Raw genomic sequence first — 22,672 nt, 5'->3', positions numbered from 1 at the left:
ATGAAACAATACAGAGGGGTGGAGGGAGGCAGGAGGTTTCTGTCGTTTTGGCTCAAAAGAGCTCCCAGCTTGGTCTCAGTTTTATGTCTGAACAGGAAAATATGAGCACAGAATCACCTACACAGAGTCTAGAAGGGGCTTGACAGCGTAATAAATTTGTAAATTTATCTTTTCCCTATACACAAGTTTCCCAACAGCTGCGATGGCGCAGAACAATATCTTCTATCGTGGACAAACTAGATTTGAAAACACTTACTCTCATGGCTCAAATCTAGTTTCGGAGGCTGATGTAACAAAATCGATCCTGGTTTGCACGAGTAATCTACACTCCCAGCTGTGTTACGTTCAACCAGTTTAATATGGATGGGGACTGTAAAAGCTCAAACTGTATTACATGCATTTTGGGATTGTTCTGTTTATCCAGCCGGGAAAAAAATTAGTCCAGATTCAGCCTTTTGAAAAACTGTTTAATCATCGTAACTGTACCTCGGTGTGGGAAGCTTATTTGAACTGTAGTGTGCACATTAAAAGGAGAAAATGTACTCCTATCAATTAGCTTCAGGTTGTTGAGATGAAAATGAAACTCAGTCTCACTTATTATGTAGGTTCAGCCAGTGCCGTTGTATAGGGAAGAAAGGTGATGATAATTCTAGGGGCCCAGCGCCCAGTAGGGCCCACAAAAAACCCCAGTAGTCTAATCTTTATGACTGAATTATTCTGGATAAGACCCTGACTAATACTCATATAGTAATGCTGCATTAGCATCAAAACAGAGTAGCCTAATACAAAATGATAATACATAAGTAGTCTAAGAAAAAAGTGGAAAAGTCAGGGGGCAGGGGCCCACTTTAGTATTCTTTCAGGGGCCCCAGAATTCCTAGCAACGGCCCTGCGTTCAGCAGTCAGATGGTAAAAAGTTGAGGAGCTTCTTCTTCGTCCCGTTTCTTTCTCAATTTTTTCAAGCACGTGGCAGTTTCTGATCCATCATCAGTCTTCGTCTATGTTTTATGAGGTCCACCAGTTAGCGCTGAGGCTGGTGTCTACACGCAGGATGGGGAATTCATCATCGAGGGTTGTTAATGGTCTAAGTAATGATGCATGACTCCAAGCCATCTGAGCAAGATGGTGGTGAGGGGGGGGGGGCTTGGCTGCTGAGGATTGCATAATTAATTTGGAAGTGGATGACCTCATAGCAAGAGCAAAGATAATAACCTCACAGTGGTTTACAACCACTTACTCTACTGTAAAGGTTATAAAGATCTTTTTTTATAAGTGTTTTCTCCCTCAATATTTGAACTGGCTTTTGTCTCCAAACAGAACCTGAAGGTGAGGAGCCCCAGGGACTGTAAGGACCAGGCGCCCAAGAACTCACTAGAGGGTCAGTCATCTCATACTGGGTTTTACTTCTACTTCTATTGAAATATTTAAATCTAATATTTCTGCATTACAGTAATTCAAATGTTATGTCATGTAAACAACTCAGCCGGATCTCTGCTCTCTCTAATCTACAGCTTTACTGTACAAACCAGTGGACCGAGTGACGCGCAGCACCTTGGTTCTCCATGTAAGTGAGCATGAGTGCTGACACAGCGCTTCCCTCTGTATATTGTCACCGCAGGCAGAAACACGCTGTCGTGTTGTATTGTCTGCCTCTGGCTCAGAAACTGACGCTAAAGGGCTCAACACGAGTGATGAAAACCCAGCGACATATTCGGTCACCGTCATCCAAGAATCTATTTCTGCAAAATTTCTCCATAGATCTCTACCTGCCCTGATGCTCCTTAAAGACAGTCTCAATGTTTAGATACTGTTTGTAACAGACTGCAGATCAGAAATTAGATTTTTTTTAAATAAAATCTTGAGATGTTTGCGCATTTGGTTACATTGCAATTACTTTTGGACTTCTAAGTGAGGCAGTAATGCAGAGAAGGTTTAGTATTCTTAATCCAGATATTGTTTCAGATAACTCCAGAACATTTCGCACTACTGCTCTGCCAATTTGATAGACTATGTATACTACATTTTACCATTAATCACAAGGATTCTGGGTCTAGTCTGTGCATCTATGAAAAAGTAATAACCTATATGTTCTATTGCAGCATTGTAAGTAAGAGCATGAACTATTTGTGCATCAAAGAGCTCAAGAAAAAAAGAGCAGCATGCTTGAATAACCAATAGTTGTATGTACTCTGCTGTAACTTCTCATCTGTGTGCATTCTGTACATATACATGTGTGCTTTTACCTTAATGTGCTTGCCTTTTGAAATAGTTCTTCTTCTGCTCCTGCACTATAGGACTTGCTGAAACACACCCCCACCAGCCACCCGGACCACCCTCTCCTGCAGGACGCCTTGCGAATTTCCCAGAACTTCTTGTCCAGCATCAACGAGGAGACGACGCCCAGACGCCAGTCGATGACTGTAAAGAAGGGAGAGGTGAGTCTTCAGAGGGGGAATCTAGATTTTATTTCGCGTTTTATGTTAAAAAGGAGACGGACTCTTCTCTAATATCTATACTATAGGAAAAAAACAGGCCACCTTACATCATTTAATGAATTTAGACTGTTAGGCTAGGTTTACTAAATTTGCAACCGTGAACTTGAAAGTGAAAACACAGCTCCATGAAGGACACAGCCAGAAACAGCTGTACCATGTTCTCAATGCTCTAATTTTACAGCCCTGACTCTTACTAGAATAAAACACTGAGGTGCTACAAAGTGTTTACTCCGACTACAGACAGGTGATGGTTAATATTAACTCTTTTTTAGCTCTAATATGTATATATTTGTTGAGCATGGTGATGTCATGACCCCTCCCTCTCAATAGCCATCACAGTCACAGTCTAATGAGTGTATGTATGGCTGTTCAGGGGACCACCAATCTGAAGCGTAAAGCAGAGCCCATGCCCATATATGGTCATACTGGGGTTGCGTAGTGAAGGGTGGCTCTCTTGTGGCTTCCCCATCTCCACATCTCCCCTAACGCAAACACACACACACACACACAACCTGAACCTACCCCCCACTGTCTCTCTCATCCCCGGAGATGACTTGACGCACATGAATGGGTGCGTCTTGATTGATAGCTTGCGTGACACTGCCGTACATAATGCCTTGTAATGAGCCACCAGGCCGCACTGACTGGCAGATTCCCACTTAATTATTCATAAACGGAGGGCAGGAGCGAGCGAGTGAAAAGGCTCTGTCGGCTCCTCCCTCCGCTCACAGGGGGGTCATTACCGCACCCTTCCCATACACACAAACGCACTCTTTCCTACTCTCTGTTCCATTCACTCTCTCTCTTTCTCTCGCTCATGTTTGCTTTTGAACATATACACGTACACACACACACATGCCTGCCATACCTCCCCTTCAAACCCCTGCAGGCCCCCCCAGTTCCACCCCAGTCTGGCCAGACCTCCACACCAGTCATCAAATATTTATGATGGATACATGAAAGCAGCACATGGAAATCAATGGGGCTCATTATATTGTACCTTACCATAGACACTGTATATTATACGCCTGAGGTTACTGTCTGCATTTCGCCATTCGAGCTGCAACGCGGTAGATGATTCAACCGACTGTCATTACCTGGAGAGGGTGATGAACTGACATTCTGCATCCAGTGACAAGACGGAAAGTGCTTAAATCAGACAAGAAATAACATTGTAATCACTCCTAGTAGAGACTATCTGGCTGGAATAATTCTTATAAAAACACAAAACAAGGTTTTCTAGTAAAATCATGATATCCTTACACCGTCCCATAATAGCAGCTAAACTTTTCTATGTCCGATATCTAGCCTCAGGCCTCTGATAGTGCTGATATGGTTTCACTTAGTAAAGGAGTTTCCCTCATAATAATCCTCTTTTCATGTGAAGAACAGTTTCAGCGCAAATTTGATCATTGCAGATTTGTGTGGGTAAAATGACATTTATTTTAATTGGCTGCACACAGGGCTCGTAGTAGCTGCTCAAACAATCAGAAACACGCTGAGTCTCTAAACATTGGCATGGTGTCGGAGTTAAATCAGCACTAATGACTGTAGAGTATGGCGAGCACATCTGCAGCATAACATGGATGGAAAGTTTAAATAGAGGCTTGCTGCAGTAATCAGTAATAATTCTGCAATGTGAAGAGGTAAAAACTCTTCTTACCCTCTGTGTGTGTGTGTGTGTGTGGACGGGTGAGTAACCCGTGGCTTCTACAGTGGAGGCACGCAGGAGCAGAGCAGCAGCACAAGTGGCCCCCAGAGGCCCCCGGCCCTTTGCCAGATAGATGATGGGAGGGGGCAAACAGAAACTGCTTAATTTAAAAGCAAATGATGGCGCTGCCTAAGTCTCAGTTCACCTCGTCGTGCTGCTTTGTTTGCCTTTGGGAAAGATACAGCTGTGTGTGTGTGTGTGTGTGTGTGTCTGTGTACAAATCATCAGCTACACCACTTTTCATCTGTCTGTGTGTCTTTCTCTCACTGTGTCATACACACATACTGTACACGCCGCAAAAATAAAAACCCACACGAGCGCAGCGATGCCCCTTCAAGCGTGTATTCTAAATATAAACATGGATCTTTTGTAAATTCATGCCGTTACTCGTGCACACGCTCTCAGCGAGGCTCTTCCAGGAGATGGTCAATATTTAATCTGCGTTCTGTGCTGTCAGCGTGCTCTGCCTCGCGTCGCTCTCCTTCTTCCCACTTAGGTGCTGCTCATGTTCCGGTCAGCTATTATGAGAAACGGAGAAAGTCACATTTCTCCTGCTGGCTTTTTCGATATTATGAAAATGTCATCTGATGCGCTGAGACAGCTGGTTTGTTAAGGATGCCTTCTCTTCGGCCGCAGAGCAAAGCAGCGACTTAAGCACATTTTAAATTCATATAGAAATACTGAACATCCGCGTCCAATGATAAAACACTCAACCTTAATTTAAAAAACAGCATGAAGTGAATGTGTCAAAATTTAATTCAGGGCTTGAACTGCACAGTTTAATGTGTTGATGATTTGTCCTGCTTCTGGCTCAAAAAAGAATATTCACAGTGTCTTAATTCTGATTCAATCAAGCCCAAACAAAGGGTTTTTGTTGAAAGACGTAAATGTCCAGGTTTAAAAAGATCATTTGTGTTGTTGTCTCCTCACTTTATCCCTCCACATGACTTCCATTCACTCCCACACAGCTAGATGCCTGTAAATCCCTAATCTATCTGTGATCCCTCCTTTTATCTTATCTCTTTATCATGGGATCAATAGAGGAGAGGATTACCACTGAGGCTAGATGGGTAGTGTAGTTTCCCAGTAGGTCATTTCAAGTCTACTTTACTTACCTGAGCATGATAACAAATCAAATAGGTCACATCTGACATAAAGGAGCATCAGTTATTCTCTTATTGTCCCAAAACATTCAGATGATCCCTCATTTTAATCTGCATGAAGTGCTCCTGAGGTCTGATAGTAAACCAACCTAATCTTCTGCTGTACTTTCTGCTCAGTAATCCAATCAATAAGATCGTCTAATCTAAGAGTTTCCTGCTGACTCATCATGATTATCACAGGAGATTTTAAGTTTGTTGGATAGCAACATTGCTCCCAGACATAAGGTCCGAGATTCAAAGCTGCACCAACCATCTACAGTACGGGCTTGAAGAATAACGTCACAGTAGTACGTTGAAGGAGTTAAAATAGCTGCAGTCTGTGGGCTCTGTGGGATGAAAGGTACACTGTAAGTTTCCTGAACCTCTGACCACTCCCAACATCATAGTAAGGTGTGGTCGGTCATAATTATGACCACAGCCGACTGTGATGTAGGCTAAAACCACAATGCCATGTTACGTTACTGCTACACAGGATCGTGTCACCACTAGTTGGAAAGGCAAGATGAAACTATTGAAGAGAAGGAGAATGAAGAAACAAGTTATTATACATATCACATCTCAATTTATTAACATTATCATCGTGATTAGAGCATGATTCAACCTCACTGAGCTGCGAGCGTGGCTGCAAACAGCTGCGTTTCTTTATCTATTGCTTCATTTCTGAAAGCTGAATGTTGGATGCATGCAGATTAAAGAGGAACTATTCAAGATTTTAACCTTTTAACATTTTAATTATTCATTTATTAAACAGCTTCTGGAGTAAATGTGATGGTTCAATGACTTGTTATGGGAAGAATGGAGGCTCTCTGCCTTCCACCTAGCGCCACGTGTAACGAATGTGCACTCACTTCACCGATTAAAGACGTGCTAACCAACCTGCCAAGTGGTTGTCAACCTCTTGGCGAAGAGGTTAGCATCGTCGCCTCCAATGTGAGAGGTCGTGGGATCGAACCCCACCTAGGGCAGGCCGTGAGAAACACAACACAGAGGGCCAGATATGACATCGGCTACACACACCCCATAACCCGTTATCTCTTGTTTATGACAGATTAGACTACACAAATATACACATCGCAACACGTATTAGATATATAACGTTATCCTTCTCATCGGCTTTACTGAAAACAAATGTACATGTCTGGGGATGGAGGTAGGAGGGTTAGCAAAACAGCGAAAAAGCGACCAGACTTGCATAGTTCCCCTTTAAATTAAATGTCCTTTAAAACTTGAATCCTCATATTGTTGCGACCGGATGGTTCAACTTGAATTGTATGGAGTTGCCTGTGGTGTATAAAACTGTTTGCTGTGCACTGATGGAGCAATGGAGCTTTTAATAAGCACTGCAGCTCCAGTAATCCTCATTCCTACAGTTTAGTGTTGTGTATCTGAGCAGGATGCCAAAACTAAAAGCAGCAATGTGCCTGAAGTCACAGTCAAACTAGTGTACAGTACACATCCTAAATACAGATTGACATGACAGGATGTGGATTGACAGATGTGAGGCAAGATGGAGCCTTGGTTTTTAACCTAGTTAGAAAATAGTCTTCCATTACATGGGGAATGTCTCATCTATGTCCCAAAACTTAAAGATGGAGACTCAGAGATGAATGTTTTTTTTTTAGTTTAAGTACTTTATTTGTCACATATACAGCTAGTACAGTGAAATTCTTTCTCTGCAATGTGCAGAGGAAATACTTACCAGAGACTCATTTCAACACTTGGAAATCATAGCAGCGCCACGAAGAAGACAGTTTTCTCATGTGGACTGACAGATGTAGCATCCAGAAATGCCAGACCGGAAGCTGAAAGTTATTCGTCACAGGTGAATAATTACATCCACCTGTGGGAAATAAATTTGTATTAGATTGTTACCGTGGCGATCAGAATATGATTTTGTCAGCTGCAGGCTTTGTGTTTGTGTACGTGTCAGATCACTGCAGAGGAGCTGCTTTAGTGACAGGTCACATGGTTTGGTATCCACAGTAAAAGAACTGCAGTATGACTCCTTTCTCTCTCTCTCTCTCTTTCTCTGTCTGGTTTTTCCTTCTCTCTTCATTTTCGTTCCTTTCTCTGACACCTTCTCTCTTTCATGCTCTTGTTTCTCCTGTCTTTCTCACCTTCCCTCCACCCTCTCCATCATGCACAAGCGTTAATGCCAAGTGACACAGCATGAGGCCTCCTCTCTGCCAGCAGATGTCCAGTCAGGTTTTGTAAGCACATGCAGCCTCTCCTATGTTTGCATCAGCTCCACTCCAGTGTGTTCTGGAGGTGACAGTCACTGTGTGTTCATGATGGAGAGGACAGGTGGGGGGGAGGCCATCAAGATGAAAGCAGGGATGTCAAGGTGGTCTGTGGTGGAAAATATGAGCTCATTGAAATATAAAATAATTAAATGTGCATTAAGTTTTTAGCTCATCTTGGTGAGCACACCTATTTTTCTGATTTGCTTTGCTGAGAGCAGCGGTAAATGGACTGTAAAATCCTTTATGTTTGCATATTGTTAATGTTTCACTGTTGTCAGCAATGTTCACTCTAATGTTAACTTAAACTTGATTAAATTCATTTCTGTCCATCACATCTTCGCTTAAAACAAATTATAAGGTAATTACATCCCCAAATCTGGTGTAACCAAGCAAAATATCCAAAGCAAAGTGGGTTAGATTACTGAAAATAAACCAAATTAAGTGAAAACTTAAAAATAAAGCACTTAGTTTACCATTGAAAACTGTTTTGTTCATACAATCTTAATAATTTGTGTAACCATAAGAACAAAATTAAGGCCAAAAATGAAATAAAGTGCCTGCTGTGCCCCATCCTTACTGGACCCTACCTGCTGAGAATAGATACAGAACGTATACAGAAAGAGTTGAGTTGCGTGCAACTAGACTTGATTGTACATACTTGAAGATGTTTCATCTCTCATCCAAGAAGCTTCTTCAGTTCTGACTGACTGAGACTTCCGGGTATTTAACATCTGCGGGGTCATTATCAAAGCCTTTGTTAGAGTCTGACCGGACCGGTTGCCCTCGGTTCAATCCATCATTGGAGAAACCTCATATACATAATTTCATTTTTTCCTTTTATTCTTAACAATCAATGTTTCATACATATCTGTCCTACACACTGGACCACCAGAAACAGCAAGGCTACGAGCATGTAAAAGTGAAGCATTTACCATCAAGTTGTGGTTTAACATTTTTGCCTGCTCTATTTTAATTGTGTTTTCTTCTCTGGAAAATGACATCACTGCCCCCTTTTGGCAAACTGCAGTATAACACATCTCATTACATAGTCTGACGTCAGTAACCACCAGTCCCACGGTTCCAAACATCACTCTTCTTTCTTCTCTCACCACTTCACCATCACCACGACGTAGATTATAGTGCCAGAAATAATTTATCTAGCTAATCATTTATTATGATTGGATGATTTAAATTGAATCATAAACTATGTAAACCTTTTGGGTATGGATTTGATTCATATTCGATAATTAATAGGTTGCACATGAGCTTTGTCACTGACCATAGAGTTGAGCAATTATAACACTTTTGATTTTCTCTACTCTCCATGTCTCACACTGTTAAAACAGTATAGAGAATCTGGAGGAGAGAAACCGGGGTAAATCTTTTGGATGCAGCCTCGACACAAAGCCTGTGTAAACTAACTGCATCCACTGTCCATAAAATAGAACAGACTTGTTACTGTGACTCATAAAAATGTGTCAGCACCGATATGATGCTGGTTTTCCACACTCAGGATAGAGACTTTAATTTGTGAGCTTTCGTTTTTGCCAACTGTTGTGATATTAACGACAGCTTCGGTGTTTCTGACCCCACTGCTGTTGTCTGTTGTCGTCACAGAACCGGCAGCTGCTAAGAGACAGCTTCATGGTGGAGTTGGTTGAGGGAGCGAGGAAGCTGCGACATGTCTTCCTTTTCACCGACCTGCTGCTCTGCGCCAAACTGAAGAAACAGATCGGAGGGTAAGAAACATGATGGGCCTCGTGTCTCATTCTCTGGAAATGGAAGTGACTCCAGCAGTGAAATACGGCAAAACACAGAGATTGTCGTAGTAGGTAGGCAGAGCATGGTGGGATATCTTAAATCTTATCCTAAAGCATTTATGTCTCCAGTTGAAATCCCAGTTCACAGTTGAGAATCTGTTGAGACCTGAGTTACACAGAATAACCAAAGAATGTTTGTAGAAAACAATGCATTAACTACAGTCGAGTATAGATATCATAATAAAAGGTTATCAAAGATACTCTGAAAAGACGCAAGGCCAGTATACAAGACATTCAAGTTTAATTTCAAACTAAAGTTCAGACAGCAGAGCTCTGCTCCTTAAAACCCACCTTACTGGTCTTGGCAGGGCCGTTGCTAGGAATTCTGGGCCACCTGAAAGAATACTAAAGTGGGCCACTACCCCCTGACTTTTCCACTTTTTTTCTTAGACTACGTATGTAATATAATTTTTTATTTAGCCTGCTTTGTTTTGATGCTAATGCACGTGATCCAGATGCTGTTGTCTGCACATCAATATGATCAATGCAAACAAGAACAACTGAGAGCTAGTTCAGTATAGTTTTAATATTTCTGTCAAACAACTACTGGCTAAAAACTGCTTTCAGGTTGTCTGCAACTCACTCAACCCATAGCAACATTTTTCTTTGTTTTTACAGGAGGCACCAAACCCCTGCATATTTTATCATGACTCCCAAATCCAATATAAGCCAAACATATATACCAATACTTATTCAATAATTGCTGGGGAGAAAAAAAAAGCAACAGAACAAAAATATCACACAGGAAGGAAGCTTGAAGCCACTGGAATGAATCACTGTATATTTGACATTTATAAGAAATTCCTCAATAGCTTTACAGTTTGTAAGACTCACTGTCATTTCCAGTAAGATTTTTTCTTAAGATAACAACTAATAATTATTGCACTTTCTTTTTCCTTCTCATGCTGTCTCCTTCGTCCCTCCCTACTCATCCTCACATGTATCCATCATTATCAACCCACCTCCTTCTTTTCCTCCCCTCACCTTTCACCATCCATCTCCTGTCGACCCCCCCCCCCCCCTCCTGCCACTGTAGGAAGAACCAGCAGTACGACAGTAAGTGGTACATCCCCCTGACTGAACTGACCTTCCAGGGCCCCGATGAGACTGAACCACTTACCATCCCCCAGGTCCCCGATGAAGAGCTTGACGCCATGAAGGTCAAAATCTCACACCTCCGCAGTGAGATTCAGAGAGAGAAGGTAGCGCTGATCCACTCTGATCCAGATCTACGGGCTTGTTCAATCCTCTCATTTGAATTGAAACACAAACATATTTTATGAATTGTCAGGCGCTGATAAATTCACTCATGCTCTGTGATTTCAGAGAGCTAACAAGGGTTCTAAGGTCATCGACCGTCTCAGGAAGAAGCTGTCAGAGCAGGAGTCTCTACTCCTGTTAACATCTCCCAGCATGCCCCTCCGAGTCTACAACAAGAACGGCAAGGTGATGACACTCTCCATCCCTGTTTCTCTGCTCTCTTTTTTTGCTAATCATTTCTTCCCATCTTCCTCCTGCTCTCCCTACACACTCCCCCTCTCCATATTTCATCTGTTCTTCTCGTTTTACAGCGTTTTTTTTTTTTTTTTTGTCCTCTGCTTGATTCCCAGCACAATATTCCCTCGCTGGTCTTCCTCAAGATTAATTCTCCTTAATCTGTTTCTTACTCAGACTTTCTTGTACGAGTGTGTAGCTGTTGCTTTATGAAATCTTTCATCGGCTAAAGCTGGCTGAATGAGAATTTAGAACTGCAGCTTTATAAATATCTGAGTTTGTATGTTTGTACGGATAAAACGTGTCCTCTTAATGTTTGATTCTGCTTCAGAAATAACAGCTTTTTTTTATTTTTTGTGTGTGTGTGTTTACATATTTCAGGGTTACGGTTTCCTGATTTCGTCTGACTATGAACGTGCAGAGTGGAAGGAGATAATCAAAGAGCAGCAGAAGAAATGTAAGCGTCCCAGAAATGTCACATTCAACAGTTTTCAATGTTGGAAAGCATTTGAGGCACTTGACACATTTTTAGCCAAATCCAGACACATGTATATTAGAAACTCCTAATCTGAGAAATTTGTAATGGAGAAACAGAGACTGAGGTTTTTTGCCTCAGGGCAACACAGAGAAAACCTGAAAAGATGCATGTTCTTTATTGTCTACAATGTCATTTACAGCTTCAATTTATTCTCTCCCCTGAAGGTTTTAAAACATCCTCCTTAACTTCCATGGAGCTGCAAATGTTAACCAGCTCTTGTGTCAAACTGCAGACAGTCCACCACATCCCCCTCAGCATCAATAAAGAAGGTAACGCACTGAGTGTCTTTGAGATGCCATAGTTACAGATAGCATTGAGTCTATGAATAGACTCCATGAATAGAAGTGTAATTGTGTGTTTGCATCTCTGTTGTTGGTGAAAAACAAATGTCCTGGAAAGAAATAGTGACAAATCGTTGTGGGTAAGATGAGGATGAAAAGTACAAAGAGATTTAAGCCACATTTTATTCTGTGCAGTTCTGTTTTATTGCTTCCTCCCATGTCTCATTCTGCTCCAAAACAAACAGAGATCTGCATGCTTTTCTAATCCCTCCTCACTGTCTTCTCTCTCTCTCTCTCTCTCTGCTCGCTGACTGTTTTTCCAGAGGATGAATCCCCCGGTCTCTGCGGGTTCTTGAATGTAATCGTCCACTCCGCCTCCGGCCTCAAACAGAGCTTGAGTGAGTCACTCACCTTTAGCCTCTATACAAACAACAGAAAATTCAGATCGAATCAGACAAAATGAGTTCCTGAGAGGGAGAGCTCCACTTTAATGGGACTGTGGAAATGTTCTGGTGGAAACTTTTGGAAATCCATGTTTCCTGTCAGATTTGTTTCACTTGAAACTTCAATAACTGGTTGAGTTGCAGGAATTTGCATGTTTTACATCTTTAGCTCCCGGTTTGGTGTATTTGCTGAGCTGCAGACTATGACTATGTATGGACAAACATAAGAGAATGAATGACTCGTAGTCTGTGATCTGGAGATTACGCACAGCAGTCCGCCTTGTTCGCCTGCCAATGTGATGCATTCATAAATAATATTTCAGTAGCTGTGTAAATGTGTCATCTTTTCAATCCTCCCCTCCCTGTCTTCAGATCTCTACTGCACATTGGAGGTGGATTCTTTTGGCTTCTTTTCGAATAAAGCCAAGACGAGAGTGTATCGATACACCACTGAACCCAAATGGAACGAGGTAAGAGACTGGTTTTAACTGTACACGTGCAACTCCACACACATTATATCCCAGTTGGAATAAATAGGTTCCTTTGGAGTCTTTGTACAGTTTCTGCTGCCTGTCATGTATCTGACATCTGGTCCTGTAATCTGTTAGCTGTCCATCTCTGAGTAATGACTAGATGTCTAACAGAACCCTCACAGAGCATCTGCAGCGCCTGCAAACATATAGAAAACTCACACACACACAGAAACAGCTGGATAGCAGAGGTTGGCACTACAGAGGGAGAAGAGCTTTGAGACACAGTCAGTGGACGGGTTCATCTGCAGCACAGTGCAGTGTGACCCAGAGACTCTTTGAGGATTTTGCCCAGCAAAGTGGAAATAATATCAGCTAATGAGGAGCTGCTGGTGATGACTCACATCTGTCCAAATGCTAAGTGAACCAACACAGTGTGGGCCTCTGAACGATGTGCAAACCATATGCAGAGAGGGCTCTCTTACATAATTACAGGGGATGTTGGTCAGCTGTGCTCTGTGGTGGGATGTATGGATTCAAATATACAGTACTGACTTTTGTGGAGGTAGAATCTCTTGTTTGTCATTATTAGGGCCCGAGCGGCGACTGCAAGTCGCCTGGCGAAAGCCCTATTGTAATTGCTATGTTTATTATTATATTCTCCCTAAAATCGCATTTTTGGGGGCCTCAACATGCCCCAAAACGCGTGAATTTTGGCATGCACATCAGGCCTCGCGAAAATTTTGATATTTTAAAGTCGTTGGAAATGGGCGTGGCCAAATGGCTGAATAGCGCCCCCTACAAACACATGTCAATGGCATCGCCATTCGTCTTACTTTGTCGTACACACACAAAATTCGGTACACATCTGTATTATACCCAGATATACAAAAAATCCTCTTGACCTTATGACCTCAACCCAACAGGAAGTCGGCCATTTTGGTTTTGATTTTTCCCGCCTAAACTTAACTCCTCCCAGAGCGTTCGCCCGATCAAGTTCAAATTAGGTATACCACATCTCCAGACCTAGCTGAGCTTATCTTGTGCTCCGTGAGTCCGTAGGTCAAAGGGTGTGGCTGCCAGCGCTCATCAGATTTTGGCGTTCTCGCCATGTCCATACGTGTGGCTCTCACGCCCACATACTTCATCCAATCAACTTCAAACTTGCTGGACATGACGATGGCTCCGCCCTGAACGTCCCGATATATTAACTTCCCACGTAACTCATAGCGCCCCCCGGTGGTAACAGGAAGTGTACTAAAATTTTTAAAATGTACATACTTTGCCCCATCAACTTCATTCCACTTCTAAAACATGCAGAACCAGTTGGTGAAGCTACATCATGAACGCTGTGAAGCTACGAGTAATGGCGTCCCTGTGGGGGCGTGGCTATGATTCCTCGCCATGACAATACGTTTGCCCTTTGGATGGCTTTATTGAACTCGTATCAACATGAAAATTGGTACACAGGTCCAGGGTCACGACCTCAACGTTTCTATGTACTCATAGGCGATCTCACTCATTCGCCCCCTAGTGGAAACAGGAAGTACCATATTTTACATCAACATTGTCCGATTTCCACGAAACTTCACATGTGTGATGAGGGACTGACCCTGAACACATCTGCACGCATCCCATTACTGCCCCCTAGTGGACGAACCTTTAACTGCTCATAACTCCCTCATGCTTTGTCCGATTTCCACAAAACTTCACATGTGTGATGAGGGACTGACCCTGAACACACCTGCACGCATCTCATTACTGCCCCCTAGTGGACGAACCTTCAACTGCTCATAACTCCCTCATGCTTTGTCCGATTCACTCCAAAATTCACACGAGTGATGAGGGGCGGCCCCTGAACGCACCAGACCACATGCGGTGACTGCCCCCTGGTGGATGAACGAAACATTGCATTTTTGGCCTCCTTACAGGTTTTTTCTCCATTTCTGCTCCGCGCCACGGCCCCGGCGTGCCTCAGGCCCCGCGGTGGCATGGGCGAGCGAGGGCCCGCCATCGCCGCTTGCGGCTTTAATCTTTGTTGTTATTCCTGTCTCTGTGCTTGTCGTTTTACAAAGGGATGATTTTTTTTTTTTTTTTTTTTTTTTGCAACCCTTTGAAACCCGTTTTCGCAGATTTTTCTCCTCTCACAACAGATTTTTTTTTTTCTCCCACTCAGGAGTTTGAGATTGAGCTGGAGGGCTCGCAGACCCTGAGGCTGCTCTGCTACGAGAAGTGCTACAACAAGACCAAGCAGAACAAAGAGGATGGAGATGGCACAGACCGCATCATGGGGAAAGGACAGATCCCGGTATGACATGACGTCACCACCCCCCATACACACACACACACACACACACACTTACACGCACACCTCACTTCTCCAATCAGCAGACATACCATGATTCATTGCTGATTAGCAGTTATGTCACCACCACTGCCACAAAACATGAAATCCATGTTGTTGCTCAGTGAGCATGCATGATGTAGCAATTGGCTAATTAGATTAATTGCTCTAATATATGATGGTGAGCTACGGGGGTTTGGTTGAATAGAGAAAAACAGCTGCTCAGCGCATGTCGGCCAGTGTAATTTCTCTGTCCAGTAAAGATTTACACTCTGAATGTTAAGCCATTTTTGGATTGATGGACTGACGCAAAGCTTTATATTTCATGCCGCTAATTTGTGGTTCCGCTGCCAGGTTTAGGTGGTTCAAACATTCATCACAGTCCAGGATCTGTAATGGGCATTGAGTAACAGTGATACCATCCTGCACAGGTGCAAGTTATATCAATGCCGTCAAGTGTTCTGTCCATTAGAATGGACCAAATTCTGGTAATGCTCCAAAACAAATACAGACACTGTTTAATATATGTTATAACTTTTTTTTCTTGTGCCTGCTCGCTTTATGTCAGTTTAAATAAACCACTCCTCGAAAACAGGGGTATAACAGTGTCTACATGTTGTGTCACACTGCATGTGCAATAAAAGAAACAGCACCACTCAGTTTTTTGGTTCTGTATCCCAAACACTCACATGTTTAAATTGGAGCAGACATGTTCAGCAGGACGAGTCTCCTCAGCTGCTCATTGTCTCCCAGGCTGTGAGTTACAGTCACGTGCTCCACCTAGTGGTTCCTCTGCTAACCCCCGTGACAATGATCGGCTCCTGACGGATGATGTCATACTAGACAAACCACCCAGAGTGGTGAGAAAGTTGTTCAGCAGGATTTTCATAAATCCAAGACAAGAAAACAGCCGCTCCCGTCCTCAGCCGGAGCCACAGCGGCTGATAAATCCCACATTTTACCATCTAGTTTTACTGTTTCGCCACCACCACATTGTTAACAGCTCAAACTTTATACACCAGTGTACTCTAATCATTGCTTTATATGAAAATCTCCCCCCTATCTGTCTAAAATTGACTGCAACAATTGAATCAAAAAATATTTTCAACATACTATGTTGATATTATCGCAATTTTAACAGTAAAAGTGGTAAAATTATGATCTTTTCTTACATGAATTCTGACCCTTTACTTCTTAGATACTGTATACAGTACACAATATGCTCCTAGATGTAAGCTTGTCTCAATTTTCCTGTGCAGTGTTGTAAACTCTCCCCACTCATATTTTTTTTTATTTGAGAGGGTTTAAGTCCTGCAGAAGTGTAATTTATTGGTAAATAATATGTGGCTAAACAGCACAGAGCTGGAGAAGATAAAATCATGTTTGTTTGGACGAAAAAACCTTGAGCTCTTAAAATATTTTTATCAGGGAGCAAGAGGAGCTTTCTCAGCTTTGCTGTTGTTTAGTGGAATGTAATTCTTTGTAGATAAACGGCTCAAACCAAAGAGCGCTCTCACCAGTGAAAAAGATTCACTTATGAGAAACATGATCCTGCTTCGCACGCAACCAGATGGGGCTTAGCCTAGGTAAACATACAACATGGAGTCTACTGTGTCTGTGTGTGTTTGTTTGCTTCATCATGTCAGATGTGTGTCTGTGTGTGTGTGCGGCCTTTATTGCCCCAGATGGCACATCTCTGTAGATTTGAGTGTGAATTTCATCTTTTTGTTTTTTTTCTAAACATGCAGTAGGGGAAAGTTACTGGGCAGTCAAACCACCTATAACTCAAAGCACTGTGATATAAATAGGGCAACAGTATGTGGAGATAAATTCATTTAACAAAGGAACTGAACATTCAATAAGTAGTTGATGAGAAAATAGTGACAACACTGCTTCAGAAATCATTTTAATTTAGATTTTGTTTTAATTCCTTGCCCAATTGCCTTTGGCCTGTAACCTTCTATATAACCATTTGTAAGTTACCTATTCATTAATAGAAAAAACAACTAAACAAATTGCTACAGTGTATAAAACACCACCTTCTTCGTGCATGTAATCTGAGATCATCATAAATATCAAGTACGGGTTTCATGTAAAACTTTTGGTTTACTCATCATGACCTTATTTGATCAATAGCTGTTTTCATGACGTCATGGTTTGGATGAAATCTAATAACATATATTGTCTTTTTGTGTTTCCTCCACTAAGCTTGACCCTCAGACTCTCCAAGGCAAAGACTGGCAGAGGACAGTTATTCCCATGAACGGGGTGAGTCCATTGCATTAATCTACTGCTTAATACCACAGTGCATTTTCTACTTTTATACTGTTCAGCAGTTAAGTGCTTATATCAGGCATCACTGTTACAACCTGACATTTTATTATGGTAGCACATAGCAGAGAGGGGTACTCTAAATCATTTCCAGGATGTGGTATAGTGGTTTATTTGGTGTGAAGCCCACACCAGGTTTGAAATGTGAGGATTTCCTCCAGATTGAGGAGAGCTGTAGCAGATTTCAGGCTTTCAGACCGGCTTCACACACTGTAAACCTGTTCTAACTTTAAGCTCTTTTTTCCTGTGTCAGATCGAAGTCAAACTCTCCATGAAGTTCACAAGCCGGGAGTTCAGCCTGAAGAGGATGCCCTCGCGGAAACCTATGGGTGTGTTTGGAGTCAAGATCTCCACGGTGACCAAGTGAGTTGACATTTAATTGCACAGAAGCCACTCAAGAGCAGAGTAATTACACAGCATACGTACTGTTAGACTCTAAACAGTTGCCTTCATCAGGGCTCGATTTGAGGCCAACTTTTCTGTCATGCACATTACAGTATCTTTTTGTTTCTTTTCTCAAATCCCACAGTGTTGTGTTGATGGTTCAGTTTTTCTTTTTCTTTTTTTACTTTTACCTTTTTTCACTGTGGATCTTGAACAACAACTTCCTGCCCTAACATCAGGATAAAAAAATCGACATATTAACCTTTGTTAAACTGTAGACGGCTCATCCAGAACTTAGCAAGAGTATATATAGTCTACTAGCTGAATACTAGTATCAGCATGCTAACAAGCTCACAGCATTCTGCCTTTTAGGTGTAGGGCCCAACAAAGATCACTCAAAACCACAAAGGTCAATCTGATGACGGTGCCAGGGATTTATTCAGAGTCATTAGGATACATAATTGTGAAATCATGAATGTCTGATACCGTCTAATAATTTTTGAGATATATTGATAAATAAAATAGGCCAGGAACAGACTGAGTGATCCCTAGAGCCAGGCCAATACTGAGCCTATAAAATCACAGTAGTAGGCCTATAAATTATTTACATTATTTTCTACAGTATTAAATTATATCTGAATTGATTTCCTACCTTCTACAAACCCTTTGGTTCCCATTCGTTTCCTGCACAATAAATAAAATAGTGGATACACACTTAGATATTAATTCACTGTCAACACTTTAATTCCTTTGGTGGAACACAGTAAAATAAAAGAGGGAAGCAGTTGAAAAAGAAAGAGAGATAGACCATGTAGGCCTTAGGATTAAAGATAACAAGTGGGTTAACTACATTTACCAGAGAAAATCAATTATCGTGCTACACAAAAACATTTCAACAGAAACACAAGCAAACAGCCTTCCAGAGCCAAACACAGCAAAACATTTATTTTATTGATTCACTTGTGATGCCAGTAAATGTTTTATATAATACAGACTGCTCGCTTGCCGTCATTGACATTTATATTTCTGTCTATAGGCGTGAGCGCTCCAAGGTTCCCTACATTGTCCGGCAGTGCCTGGAGGAAATTGAACGGAGGGGTATGGAGGAGGTGGGCATCTACAGAGTATCAGGGGTGGCCACTGATATTCAGGCCCTGAAAACCGCCTTTGATACCAGTGAGTACAACTTTTATACATATACAGCACAAAACGAATGTACTGTAGTAAAGCTTTCAAAACCAATGTGCCCTGTTGCCTCTTGTAGAAGTTTCCATATTCCTGCAGTTTTAATTGTACGTATTGCAATGTGTGAAACTTTGTAGTATAAATCATCCTTTGTTAATATAGGACAATATATTCTAACTTCTATGCAATTTTATGGAAGAAAGCTGATCATTTTCATGATGAGGCGTTTTCTCTGATGTGAAATCATTAACAGGACTAATTTATGAATGTACATTTATGTGGGTGGCTGTGCTAATGAATGTTCAGGGTCTATTGTGGAGTGAATAAGGCACTGACAGTTGAAGTTGCTTGTGCCAAGATGTTTCCTCTCCCATGTCAGTCGCCTCTGTCGCCGCTCACCCTCCTGTCTTTGTGTTGTTGTCGTCTCCTTCTCCTGCAGATAACAAAGACGTGTCAGTGATGATGAGTGAGATGGACGTCAACGCCATCGCCGGGACCTTGAAGCTGTACTTCAGAGAGCTGCCGGAGCCTCTCTTCACTGATGAGCTCTATCCCAACTTCGCGGGCGGCATCAGTAAGTCAATGAGCTGTTGACATAATCGATGCATCGCCCAGTTTTTATCATCAGTTAAATAAACAATCAAATAGACTGATCATTGGAGCAGTTGTATATATGAGAACCTGATTTCCTTCCTTTCAGCGCTGTCTGACAGTGTGGCTAAGGAGAGCTGCATGTTGAACCTACTGCTGTCGCTGCCGGAACCAAACCTGGTCACATTCCTCTTCCTGTTGGATCACCTGAAGAGGTATGAACCACTAAACTACACATGTGCTAGCATAATGTATCTATACAGGTATGGAAACACACACACATAAAACAAATGAAACTCATGCAGATATCTGCAAAACAAATAGAGTCATAAATATAAGGAAGTGTATTCATGGCGGTATCATAATACATGTAAGTATTCTGGAAAAGACTTCATTTTAATTTTATAATATTAAAAATGTAAATATAATCCCACTTTATCTCAGTATCCCTTCAATATGACCTACTGTTTTCATGGTGGTGTACTGTAGTGTTACCAATGCTTGTATACTATTCAAGCAAGAGCTGTCACTGCTGGGGGATGTCATTCAACTGCTAACAACAGCTAAATGTCTTCTGGTTACCATGGTTATTTTGAACCTCAAGAGGCTTCAAAGTAATGCGAGCACCAACAATGAACACACACCTGCTTTAAAGCATTACATATGTATGTAATAGATCATGCAAAGAGACAGCATGATAGAGAACATATTATCAGCCTTACATATTTCATGGAGCAATCATGACATTGGAAACTGTAAAGTGATGAGGAGGAAACAATTTCTCATTCACTGTTATATTTAATACAACATTAAATATAACAGAGCCTGAGTTTAAACCTTCAATTACTTTAGTTGTGCGACCAACAGTTCAATAGGAAAATAGATTTGGTTTTCAATGATATAAAGCAAAGCAAACAATCCTGATATTGGAGAAGCTTTAAGAAGCAAACGTTTGACCCTTTCAGTTAATAAATGGCTGAAGTGATTCGTGGATGAAAGCGTTGTTTGATTTTCTGTCTAGACGCTAATGAACACTGGGGGATTAATGGTTTTTCAGGAATTTCAAACAGGAGGCATTGACTGTGCTGTCACCTGCATTATCCCTTAAAAATGCCAATGTGAAATAAGACGGGACTGATTTACTGTCCACAGAAGAACCGGATTGTCCTTTACTGTCGCTGAAGATTTCTTCTTAAGAACACAAGAGGTCTTGCTCTGTGTCTTGTCCTCCATATACATCTCGTGTCTGTCTTCTTCTCCCCAGGGTGGCAGAGAAGGAATGCATCAACAAGATGTCCCTCCACAACCTGGCAACGGTGTTCGGGCCGACTCTGCTGAGACCTGCCGAGAAGGACAGTAAGATCCCCACTAACCCCACGCAGCCCATCAGCATGGGGGACAGCTGGTCCCTGGAAGTTATGGCACAGGTGAGGCTCACTTTTCTTCCTCTCTCTACTCCCTTTTAAAGTTTTTTTTATAAAACCACAACCTAATTTTTTAATCCTGCATGTGTGTCTCTCCCTCTCTGTCCATGCAGGTCCAGGTGCTGCTGTATTTCCTCCAGCTGGAGACCATCCCAACACCGGACAGTAAACGACAGAGTATCCTCTTCTCCACTGAAGTATAGAGCTCATATGTGGCTGACTGTGTCTGCCTGACACTTTGATCGTAAGGGAGTGAAAAAGAGAGGGACCTTGGCTCAAAGTGAGCCTATAGTAGTATGTTTTTGAATTGACTGACTGGACTCCATGAGGCTCTTGCAGCTGGTTTAGGATTGTCTCTGCCCTGCCTGAACACAAGAGGGCAATATTGAGCCTCTGAAGCTCTGAGGACTTGAGGTCCTCTGCGTTCGTACTGCTCACTTTTAGTATGATTCCTCGTACCTTTGTTGATGTTGCGGGTACATCTGCCATCTACATTTCTCCAGCATGCCCTTTCGTTGGTCCTAACATGGAACCTTTAAAACTTCTAGACGGATGTGGTTCACAACAAACACGTCTTTTTTCATCCATGGAATTAACTCGCCAACAAATCACAATTTCCATGTATCTTTGTGTTCGGGCATTGTTCTCTATTTGTTCGTTTTTTGTTTTGGACAATCATCAAGTAAGTCGAGACTCTTGCAAAGTATGTGTTTATCCATGTCGAAGCATTGCTACATGTCCCGTGGCGGAAAATTCAAATCGTGTCTTACATGATCTCAGCGCATCGTACCTGAGAAGACAAGAGGAGATATTTGTGCTGTTTGTCGGAGTTTAACGCGAACATCCAGAGCTGCCACGTTACCGTTTCTGGCTTCTTCGTTTTTTTTCCATGGGAAGCAAACTCCTATATGTTCAAATGTTTACAACGTAAACAAAAACCCGGTTGGAGTCAGAGACAAACTCTACAGCATGAAGACGGACTTTAAGGAAAGCGATGAAAAGGAACTTGACGTTTAGAAACACATTGCGATCTGACTGCCTGCAGTTTATCCAACTACAAAAGAAACTTTCCTCTGTTTGTGTTGTGTGTGTCTCAAGGTAGTCTAAAGCATAAATACCCAGGAAGCAATATATTTTCTAACATAGGAGTCTGTGTTCATATCTTTGCTGACGATATGTCCTTCTTATTGTAACATAGGACATCTTGCCAAATTAATATGTCGTTTGTTTGTTTCTAGGGAGAAAAAAAGAAAGCAGTTGTATTTACAGATACAGTATGTACATAATCTTAAAGTTGTATTTGTTTTTCTTTTTGGTTAACAGTATAATCATTGTTGCTATTACTGTAATTTATTTTCGGGCCTGGGGGATAAATTGGTTTTGTTTTTACGTGAACTTTTTGGGTTTGATTAAGAAAGTGGTAGGTCTTAGCCTTGACTTCAAGTCTTGCAGTAAATAAGCAGGATTTAGCCTTGATCTTCTAGAAACTACTCAGCTCTTCTGCCCAGCCTATCAATTACTCATTTAGATATGATTATAACTGAAGGTAACACACACATATGCAGTTACACACTGTATGCTGCTGTGGAAAAAGGCACAAGCTCTTTAACTGCTGGGTGTTTCTCAGCAGGACGTCTCGCATCCAGAGGCCATCGTCTGTCTAGTGTAGACATTATGCAATGTCATAATACAGCACATACACACTCACACACACACACACACACACATATGGCATTGTCTCCTCTAATCTGTGGC

The 22,672-nt window shown here is 41.9% G+C and overlaps 1 protein-coding gene across 1 annotated transcript in view; it reads left to right on the top strand.

Annotated features, from left to right (window-relative positions):
* The window catches only part of bcr (BCR activator of RhoGEF and GTPase), a gene marked incomplete at both ends in the record, with an annotated part of 83,216 nt that extends 62,096 nt beyond the window's left edge, over positions 1-21,120 (top strand). Inside the window, 18 exons of the mRNA XM_083983122.1 lie at positions 1,318-1,378; positions 1,512-1,564; positions 2,295-2,435; positions 9,230-9,351; positions 10,469-10,634; positions 10,759-10,878; positions 11,308-11,383; positions 11,629-11,733; positions 12,069-12,143; positions 12,561-12,658; positions 14,835-14,966; positions 17,211-17,270; positions 17,587-17,696; positions 18,754-18,893; positions 19,342-19,476; positions 19,603-19,708; positions 20,758-20,920; positions 21,031-21,120. Of these exons, the coding sequence (XP_083839248.1) occupies positions 1,318-1,378; positions 1,512-1,564; positions 2,295-2,435; positions 9,230-9,351; positions 10,469-10,634; positions 10,759-10,878; positions 11,308-11,383; positions 11,629-11,733; positions 12,069-12,143; positions 12,561-12,658; positions 14,835-14,966; positions 17,211-17,270; positions 17,587-17,696; positions 18,754-18,893; positions 19,342-19,476; positions 19,603-19,708; positions 20,758-20,920; positions 21,031-21,120 (1,953 nt within the window). The remainder of the gene's footprint in view (positions 1-1,317; positions 1,379-1,511; positions 1,565-2,294; positions 2,436-9,229; positions 9,352-10,468; positions 10,635-10,758; positions 10,879-11,307; positions 11,384-11,628; positions 11,734-12,068; positions 12,144-12,560; positions 12,659-14,834; positions 14,967-17,210; positions 17,271-17,586; positions 17,697-18,753; positions 18,894-19,341; positions 19,477-19,602; positions 19,709-20,757; positions 20,921-21,030) is intronic.
* Positions 21,121-22,672: the final 1,552 nt, after the last annotated feature.

This window comes from Trachurus trachurus (assembly GCF_905171665.1).
Source record: "Trachurus trachurus genome assembly, chromosome: 12".
In the NCBI taxonomy this organism is placed as follows: Eukaryota; Metazoa; Chordata; class Actinopteri; order Carangiformes; family Carangidae; genus Trachurus; species Trachurus trachurus.
This window is presented reverse-complemented; position numbering and strand designations above follow the sequence as displayed.